The sequence below is a fragment of the Populus nigra genome, chromosome 8 (genome assembly GCF_951802175.1).
Source record: "Populus nigra chromosome 8, ddPopNigr1.1, whole genome shotgun sequence".
Lineage (NCBI taxonomy): Eukaryota > Viridiplantae > Streptophyta > Magnoliopsida > Malpighiales > Salicaceae > Populus > Populus nigra.
The window spans coordinates 8,345,899-8,355,376 of NC_084859.1; the positions used below are offsets into that span (position 1 = coordinate 8,345,899).

Genomic DNA, 9,478 nt, shown 5'->3' on the forward strand with positions numbered 1-9,478 from the left:
CAACCGTGAACCATCAGTTCCTTTAGAGTTCAGATTGCCCGAGGAAGTATGGAGAGGAAAAGAGGTACAACTCTCTCATTTAAAGGTCTTTGGGTGTGTTTTCTATGTGCATATAGATTCTGATGCTTGCAACAAGCTAGATGTCAAATCCAAGAAATGTTTCTTCATTGGCTATGGAGATGAAGAATTTGGATTTCGGTTCTAGGATGATCAGAACAGAAAGATTATCAGAAGCAGGAACGTGATCTTCAATGAGAAAGTTTTGTACAAAGACAGATCAAGTGCAGAAACAGATATGACTGATTCAGATACAAGTCCATAAAAATCTGAATTCATCAGATTAGAAAGGCTTCCCGATGTTACCGAGCAAAACAAAACTCAAGAGTCTTTACAAGAAGATTCAAGCACATCTGTACCCACCACTACCCAAGACAATGCAGAGCCAAGTGAACCAATTGTTTATGTCCGCAGGTCTTCAAGGACTATAAAGCCCCCACAACGGTTCACACTTCTACTGAATTATATTTTACTGACAGATGGTGGTAAGCCGCTAAGTTATGAAGAATCCTTACAAGATGGAAACTCAAGCAAGTGGAAGTTAGCCATGAAGGATGAGATGAGTTCGTTACTGAAGAACAAGACCTGGGAGCTGACCTCACTACCTGAAGGAAAGAAGGCTTTGCAAAACAAGTGGGTCTACAGAGTAAAGACTAAGCATGACGGAAGCAAACGGTTCAAGGCAAGACTTGTTGTAAAAGGGTTTCAACAAAAGAAAGGGATTGACTACTCTGAGATATTTTCTCCAGTTGTGAAGCTCACAACAATCAGAGTTGTTTTGGGGATAGTAGCAGCAGAGAATTTACATCTTGAACAATTAGATGTAAAAACAGCCTTTCTTCATGGAGAATTGGAGGAAGACATTTACATGCAACAACCAGAGGGGTTTGAAATACAAGGAAAGGAGAACCAAGTCTGCAAGCTAAAGAAAAGCCTATACGGTTTGAAACAAGCTCCAAGACAATGGTACAAGAAGTTTGACAACTTCATGTGTAGTTCGGGATACACAAGATGCCAGGCTGATCACTGTTGCTATGTCAAACATTTTGACAACTCCTACATCATTCTACTATTATATGTGGATGATATGTTGATTGCAGGATCCAACATTGAGGAGATTGACAAGCTGAAACAACAATTGTCAAAACAGTTTAAAATGAAGGATCTAGGAGCTGCTAAACAAATACTTGGCATGAGAATCATCAGAGATCAAGACAAAGGCATACTAAAGCTTTCACAAACAGAGTATGTCAAGAAGGTTCTCAGCAGGTTTAGTATGGATAATGCTAAACCAGTAAGTACACCTTTGGGGAATCATTTCAAGCTCAGCAAAGACCAGTCACCAAAAACTGAGCTAGAAAGTGGATACATGGATAAGATTCCATACGCCTCAGCTATCGGCTCTTTGATGTATGCTATCGTCTGTACCAGACCAGACATTGCCCATGCAGTGGGAGTTGTAAGCCGATATATGAGCAATCCTGGAAAGCAACATTGGGAGGCGGTGAAATGGATCATGAGATACTTAAAAGGTTCATCAGAGACATGTCTTACCTTCACAGCTGGTGGTTTGAAACTTGAAGGTTTTGTAGACGCTGATCTAGCAGGAGATGTTGATAGTAGAAAGAGCACTACAGGATATGTATATACTCTAGGAGGGACTGCTGTTTCCTGGAGTTCGACCTTACAAAAGATCGTCGCTCTTTCAACAACCGAAGCTGAATATGTTGCAGTTTCAGAATCTGCAAAAGAGATAGTATGGCTACAGAGTTTCCTGAAAGAATTGGGCAAGATGAATGAAAAGGGTACTTTGTATAGCGACAGTCAGAGTGCAATCTTCCTTGCCAAGAATCCAGCATTTCACTCCAAGACGAAGTATATTCAGATCAAATATCACTTCATCCGACAATTGCTAGACGAGGAGCAACTGATGCTAGAAAAGATCTGCGGAAGCAAGAATCCAGCTGACATGTTAACCAAAGGAGTTGCTCTTGATAAACTAAAGCTATGTAAAGCTTCAGTTAGTCTCAGAGATTAAAAGACAGATCTAGCACCATTTGTGTCCAAGTGGGAGATTGTTATGTGTGGACACAAGATGGTGGTGGTGGCAGTCATGTCAAGCATGGCTAATATCAAACATGGCTGCAAGGTTAGGCATGGTAGGTTACCTAACCATTGAAAATGGTGGCTGCCATATTTGACTAAAGGAGAGTGTCTCAGCTATAAATAGAGATGTTGAGAGAGAGACGAAGGGTAGTGAGAACAAGAGAGAAACACAGAGAGAGAGCTAGGGAGAGTTGAGTTGAGTAGAGAAGAATTTTCTCCTCCTCCTTGTTTTGTTGTTTGTATTGTCTCTAAACTTGATTAATACAAACCAGTAGCTCCGTGGAGTAGGCAAGTTGCCGAACCACGTAAATTTGATGTGTTTTGATTGTTTGAATGACCCAACAACGCTATCCTAGAAAAAAGAGGATGCCACAATGATTTTGATGATATGATAAAAGTTGGTTTTTAGTAGCTGGGATATATTTGTTGTCTAAAAAGCGTGTGCATTATTTTTTTTTTAATTATATTTATATTTATTCCACTTGTTTTCTTCTTTTTTTACTTCTCATTCAAAATAATAATAATAATAATAAATCACAAGTCTTTTTTTAAGTAAACTTATGAGCTTTTATCAAATTTTTTTCAAGAGTGAATTCCATCTTTATATTTAAGTTTTTTTTTTTTTGAGAATTCATATTTTTAATTAAGTTAGAAAACACTTTAAAAAAATTTACTCTGATTTAATATTTGATTTTGACTCAAAGTTGATTTAGATGTACAGGGTATTAATAGAAAATAACTTCAATATTTTTCTTATAGTAGTTGTTACCAAACATATATTATTCATATCAAGTAAAAAACTGCATGCTTCGTTTACTTGTTTGTCTGTTTGATTGTTCCTTTCAGTGGACGGTGGCTGGATGCAATTCCTTTTAAGCTAAGGTAACTACTAGCTGTTAAGTTGAATGATAAAAATGTCATTCTAGCATCATGTGGAAGCATCTTAATCAACATGGTTGGTGAGAGTAGTCCAAGTGATTCCAGATCTGAAGCCAGCGTCCTCTCCTGATCTTAATTTGTTTTTATCACTGCATAGAATCTTTGAATTTAAGATTCTACAAATGCATTGAATTCACTGTTCAAGATTCTACAGATGCTACGACAGACTGAGAGAGTTGGGATCAAGAAATGGGGTAGCTTCTGCCTGCTACTTTATGGTGGATCATGAAAGATAAGACAGGCCATGGGAAAAAGAAGGAAGAGTGCTGCAGTCTTTGCCTTGAATTGGCTGCAAGCGTATTATTGTGGTCCATGTCCTGGGCATCTCCTGTGGTATTATCACTTTAGTTAGTTCTTTAATTGAACTGAAATTCAACAGTTCAGCACAAGCATAGGCCAACTCTTCAATTTTGCCTTACTTGAAGGATTTATGATAAGCTTTCTTCACTCTTGTTACAGTGACACTAATTTCGACTGATGGCGAGAGATATTGATATCACTGACTGCTGACAGTTTTGTTTGATGCAGACAAAGAAACACCAAACTAATTGTAGGTGCTTTGAAAGCATAATATATTAAAATAATTTTTTAAAAAAGTTCATTTTTAATTTCAAAAATTAATTTAAAGAAAAAAATTTAAATTTTAATAAAAAAAAACAGGTTCAACTTTAATTCCAAATGATCTCGTCTATTTTAATTAAAATGAAGCAAAATTTTAATGGCCATACACTCCCTTCAAAAGGGAAAAGGAAAAGGGAAACAGACAGGAGATTTATTCAAATTTTAATGAAAAACAAGTTCTCTTTCTAACGGTCACGTCTATTTTAATTGAAATGCAGCAAAATTTCCATGGCCATACACTCCCTTCAAAAGGGAAAAGGAAAAAGGTAACAGAGGAGAAGTCCTTCCCTTGGTAGGGCTTTTCCTTAAATATAGAAGCCTGAATGTTAGTCATATCTCCATTTCTTTCCCTTGTCTCATTGTTGTCCTCTAGAAAATCACGGCTGAGATTTCCACAACGCTGAAATATCAGCCACGGCTTCTCCAACTGTAAGGTATATACCATTCAATCCAAATGAATCAAGTGTTTTAGACTGATGTAACTTTTCCATCACGCTTCCGACGGGATTTGCCAACACAAGCTACATGAGAAAAAGTTTAATCACGTTACAAACTGAGAAGTTTAATCACGTTACTGTGATATGAAACTGATTTAGAGACAATCTTACCTGAAAGGATCTTTTCTCCAGCATCTTCCTGAGTTCACATACCAAGTCAATGCCGCTTGTGTCTATGGCCGTCACCGCTGAAAAAAGAATGAAAAGATTTGTAAGTGATGGCATTAGGGGTGTTACAACTGTATATCATGTGCTTGAGCCTGCCGCATCTACATTTCTAATGATCTTATTTGCTTCAGCCTTTCCCGCATGTTAAACTGTATGAACGTCAAAACTATATTCTCAGGGACATGAATGACCTCACCAATTTCATACTAATAGTGTTCCAAAACTAAGATTGATTCAAGGGAATGACCAAAGAGTCTTGAGACAAAAGGGTAATATACCGGTCATGTCCAAGATTACGCATTTTAATGTGCCCTCATTATTTGCTTTTATCCAATCTTCTTCCTCACGAATCCACCTTAATATCCTGCAACAGGAAACTCCTTCGATCAGAAAAGCCTAACTCAACAATACTATTGATCTCTAGTACCAAAGAGCACTTGGGATTTCAGGAACGTGTAAAATATAAAAGTGGGTGAATGTACCAACCTTTCTTGGAGGTAAGTGGAATTTGCAAAGTAGATGGGTGACTCAATAGCAAGTATGAGAAATGAAGGAACCCTTGAAGTTTCCTTGTATCTGCCGAGGCATTGATATACATTTGTTCCTCTTATGTTCCCCATAATTAAGGTGTTTGGCCGGGTGACATGCAGGAGAATCTTGAAGACTGAAACTCCAACCTGAATTCCAGCAAAGCAGTCAGAAATTGAAACGAATATAAACATTCATTAAAACTGAAAGATAGGAAAAGGAACCTGTAAGAACAATATGTATTGAAATTTAGTGGATTTGGTTATGATTAAGATGAATTTGGAAAGAAACTAGACATATTTAAGTTTTCTTGAAAGTTTGTTCCTTCTGCTGCCATGTCTATGGCCAGAGTTTAATCATTACATATTGCCTTTCTTTTAGTATTTTATTGACATATATACCACAAGCCAAACAAAACAACTGTGAGGAAGAGATCGCAAGAAAGTTGGTAGCTTACTGCTATTCCAAGACCCGAAGGCACTGAAATGAAAAGAACGCCAAAGAAGGAGCACATACAAGCCAAGAAGTCAAGTTTGTCTACTTTCCACAGACGATACGCAGCCTGGTAATCTATTAGACCAATCACAGCTGTTACGATGATGGCTCCCAAGATAACATTGGGAGTGTAATAAAACAGTGGCATGAGAAACAACAGAGTCACTAGCACAGCTGTAGCCATTATGATGTTTGAAACTGCTGTCTGTGCTCCAGCATTGTAGTTTACTGCGGATCGAGAAAATGATCCTGCAAAAGTAACAGAAAAGACTAGTTCAGAAAATTTCACTATCACAGTGCCCCCAAGAAAAGATAACTATATGAGGATCATCACCTGTAGTTACATAGCATGAAGAACAAGAGCCCGCCATGTTCATGAGACCAATAGCCATCATTTCTTTGTTACCATCCACCTGGTAATTTTTCAAAGCTGCAAATGTCCTTCCCACAGCTATTCCTTCCTAGAAAACAAAATAATAAAGGGAGAGTATAATATTTAGCAATCGAAATCATTACCATGAATTTTCAGAAGTATGGTATTGCAATGGTCACAAATGGTAGGCAGGGAAATGTTACTGTTAAGTTTCTTTTCTTTTCTTTTTTTATGTTTCCTTCCCGGAAAAAAATGTTATCTTTAAACATGGCAAGAACCCCATAGTTTTAACCAACTTACAGTGAGAGATAGAATTCCAGTTACAATGCCGGTTTTGATAGCAAGTGCCAGATCAGGGCCACTAAAAGACAGCATGTTAGCTGAAGGTGGATTCAAACCCTTTGGCAAGTAGCCAATCTGTAGAGGAAAAAAAAAAATTAAGAGAAGCTCCCCTGAAGGCCTTATATAGGACTGACTGTTTGTGGTTTACATTGAAAGTAGCAGGCTTAACATGTCAATTCTTACAACTGAGATTTTGTGACTCTTCAATTTGAAGCAGAGCACCAAAATTGTTGAGAGAATCACTGACGTTAATGGAGCTGCTGCTGACACCCAAAATAGCTTCGGTCTCTTCATGCTCTGTGTCAATCCATTGAATATCTAACTTTTAAGAACTATGCATCACAGTGTAAGAAATCAGTGAACTACCTTCATAGGCAAAATAGGAATACGTACAATATGCCTTGATGTCAATAGAAACACCAGGAAGCTGACGCCCACAACAATTGTTTGCCAGGACCACTGCACATCGATTGCAACTATGTCACCTTATGAAATCCTTGGACTGATGAATACTTTTATAGTGTGTGACAAGTGGAATGATGCTCATTTAATAAGAATGAAAAAAATCCTTTAAATAAAAAAGTTTGGGCTAACAAAATAAACAAAAATATTATGGAAAAAAGAAGAAGATTTGGCATCTTCTCCCAATCAATACTTTGACTGTTCAATTATTAAAAGTTTGTCTATCTAGATGTTGTTCGCTTGTAATAATTTGACAGAGATTCTGCATAACCATTTTTTTTCCTTTTCAGAAAAATATTTGGATGAAAGTTAGTAGATCACTGAAGATTCTGCTTACAATTTCATTATTTTTCATGTATCAAAACAAAAAGGTGCATTGCACTTGGTAGAACCATTTACCTCATCTCTGTGGTTGAAAACAGAGGAAATTACAGGAATAAATTGCATCTTGGTGGTGAAGTGAACAATTCCAAGCAATCCCTTTAACTGTTGCAGTGATACTATCACAGCTGCACCAGCCATAAATCCGACAAGAGTTGCCTTTGAGAGAAAGTCAATAACAAAGCCTAACCTGTAACCATCAAAGCAAAACAGTTAATATTCAGGAAGAGGGAAAGAAAAATATTTTCTACTATCTAAACTCATTTGACAATTTACCACCAATTTTGTAAAAGCAGTGACTTGGTGTTCAAAGTAGCTATTTTTCCCATTGAAAGCAACTTTTTTTTTCTAGAATTATTGAATTTTGTTTCTTGAAAGTTTGTGGTCAGCATGAAGAGACTAAAATTGACTTGTGCCGGAAGATCACAAACAGAACCATTGCTATCAATTTCACAATCAAGGGAACTTCCCATTTCGAAGTCAACAAATTTATCTATATATACCTTAGAAATCCTAGAGAAGCCTGAAATAAACCAGCGAAGAAGGTTGCAGTAAAAGCCAATTTCAGATAAAGAATTGGCTCATCATGAGGAGAAACTGTTTCACTTAGCATGGATCCCATGACTAATGATGCTATAGAGACTGGACCAACACCAAGGTGTCTAGAACTCCCAAGGATAGAGTATATCAAAGGGGGCACAAAGCTTGAATCTGCACCAAACCAAAATATTATTATTAATTAAATTTCACCGTGGAAAAAGGTTAAATCACTCTTGTATCTGTTCATAAATGAATTCCAATCTGAATACAGAAATCTCATGGTGTTGATACTAACATAGACCCACTATGGGTGGCAAATTTGCAAGTTTTGCATAGCTGATTCCCTGCAGTAAAAAAGATAAATTGTCAGATTACAAGAAAAGCTGAAACATTACCATATAAAATCAGCACTAGAATATTATTGAATATCATTTGCATGAAATGTTGAAACAGAAAATCATGTTCTAAGTAGGACAAAACAAAGCCTTGACTCTATGAATAAAAACAATTTCTTTTCCATTAAAAAAGTAAATAATTGATAAACCCATTTTACAATGCCACTTTCCTATTGAATTGTTTGAGAAAAGAAATGACCCCTCTAATGATCCAAAAGGGAATGGAATATATGCGGTAAGCCCCAACTCAGAGTGCTTTGTCCATTAAGGCCAAAAAATCAGACAATGACAGACACTATCAACACAACACATGCGTTGATACATATGTCCATATAAGAACATACATGCATGTGTATATATTTCCATATATGTATATTGCACAGTTCATTTTTCTTTGGTAACAAAAACTAATCATGATCATGAACAAATTTTTATGTTTATTTCTTAGGAAATGAGACCATTTAGTATGTGCTTGCACAAAGATGGTGAATATTGTGATGCATGTGCAGTGTATGCTTGTCCTAACCTGTGGGATTGCAAGGCTAGCAATGGTTAGACCAGAGATGATATCAGACCTCAAGAGTCTTAAACTATACTCAGGTCCCCATTGAAATATGGGGAACAAAAATTGAAGACCCAGAAGCAGTTTCTTGCACCATGTTTGGTTCTTGAATCTGTAGAGAGGATCATCAGGGAAAAAGATCTCTCCAAGCCTTTGCTTGAGTTTTTGGAGTGTGGTCTTTTTGGGCGGTAAGCAAACATTGTGTATTTCCATGCCTGGCACTGTTGACTCAGTGGTGATTCTGAGAGTGGTTTCCTGGCTAGAGAAATCTTCTACTCTGTTAGAGTTGACACCCATCTTTTGCCAAAGCCAAACGACTACCAAATGTGTTGAAGAGCTCCATTAGCATGGCATGTAATTTATAGACAGAGATAGAGAGAGAGAGCGAACGAGGGGCATGTGTCAAGAGGAATGAGTTATTGAGCAGTTGTTGGTATTTGCTGGATGGCAGGGGCATTTTAGTAACAAGCAATGGTCCAGATGGTATCTCTTTGCCGGGGGATTTGTCACTTCATCTTGGTTAAATCCTAATTATTGAGTGCACGTCTGTTACTGTTGGTGTTGAGATTTATTTTTTAAAAAAAATTGAAATTTAAAAAAAAATAGTATTTTTAGATTGTTTTGATATGATAATGTTAAAAATAATTTAAAAATTATTATTTTTAAAATAAAAATAAATTTTTTTAATAATTAAATTATTTTTTTTCTTACAAAATATATTTTTATTTATATTTTTTATTTTATGACAACAATTAAGCACATCACAAAACAACATTTTCTTTTTTTTTTTGGGGAGAAGGGGTAATCATAAATGCCCACGTCTTGGAAAATGTGGTGGAATGAGACGTGGGGAATGGGAAAATAGAGCAGTGTTTTTACTTCGCGAGTAGGAGAATAAATAAGAGGGTGAAGTGACAGCGCATCATCATTCTGGGTCCTACATGACACTTGGAATTGTGGTATCACAATTATTATTATTTTTATATAAACTTCAGAAGCCCCCACTTCTATG

The 9,478-nt window shown here is 36.7% G+C and overlaps 1 protein-coding gene across 1 annotated transcript; it reads right to left on the minus strand.

The window, feature by feature from the left end:
* Nucleotides 1-3,851: 3,851 nt before the first annotated feature.
* LOC133701048 (probable sulfate transporter 3.4) lies at nt 3,852-8,852 on the minus strand. Its single transcript, XM_062124821.1, has 13 exons — nt 8,431-8,852; nt 7,805-7,853; nt 7,473-7,680; nt 6,988-7,159; nt 6,520-6,585; nt 6,310-6,423; nt 6,085-6,201; nt 5,746-5,872; nt 5,374-5,660; nt 4,875-5,065; nt 4,667-4,752; nt 4,332-4,408; nt 3,852-4,244 (listed from the first exon to the last, which is right to left on the minus strand). Exons 1-13 carry the CDS (start codon nt 8,761-8,763, stop codon nt 4,101-4,103), a joined length of 1,971 nt encoding a protein of 656 aa, XP_061980805.1. The 5' UTR covers nt 8,764-8,852; the 3' UTR covers nt 3,852-4,100.
* Between the last annotated feature and the right edge of the window lie 626 nt (nt 8,853-9,478).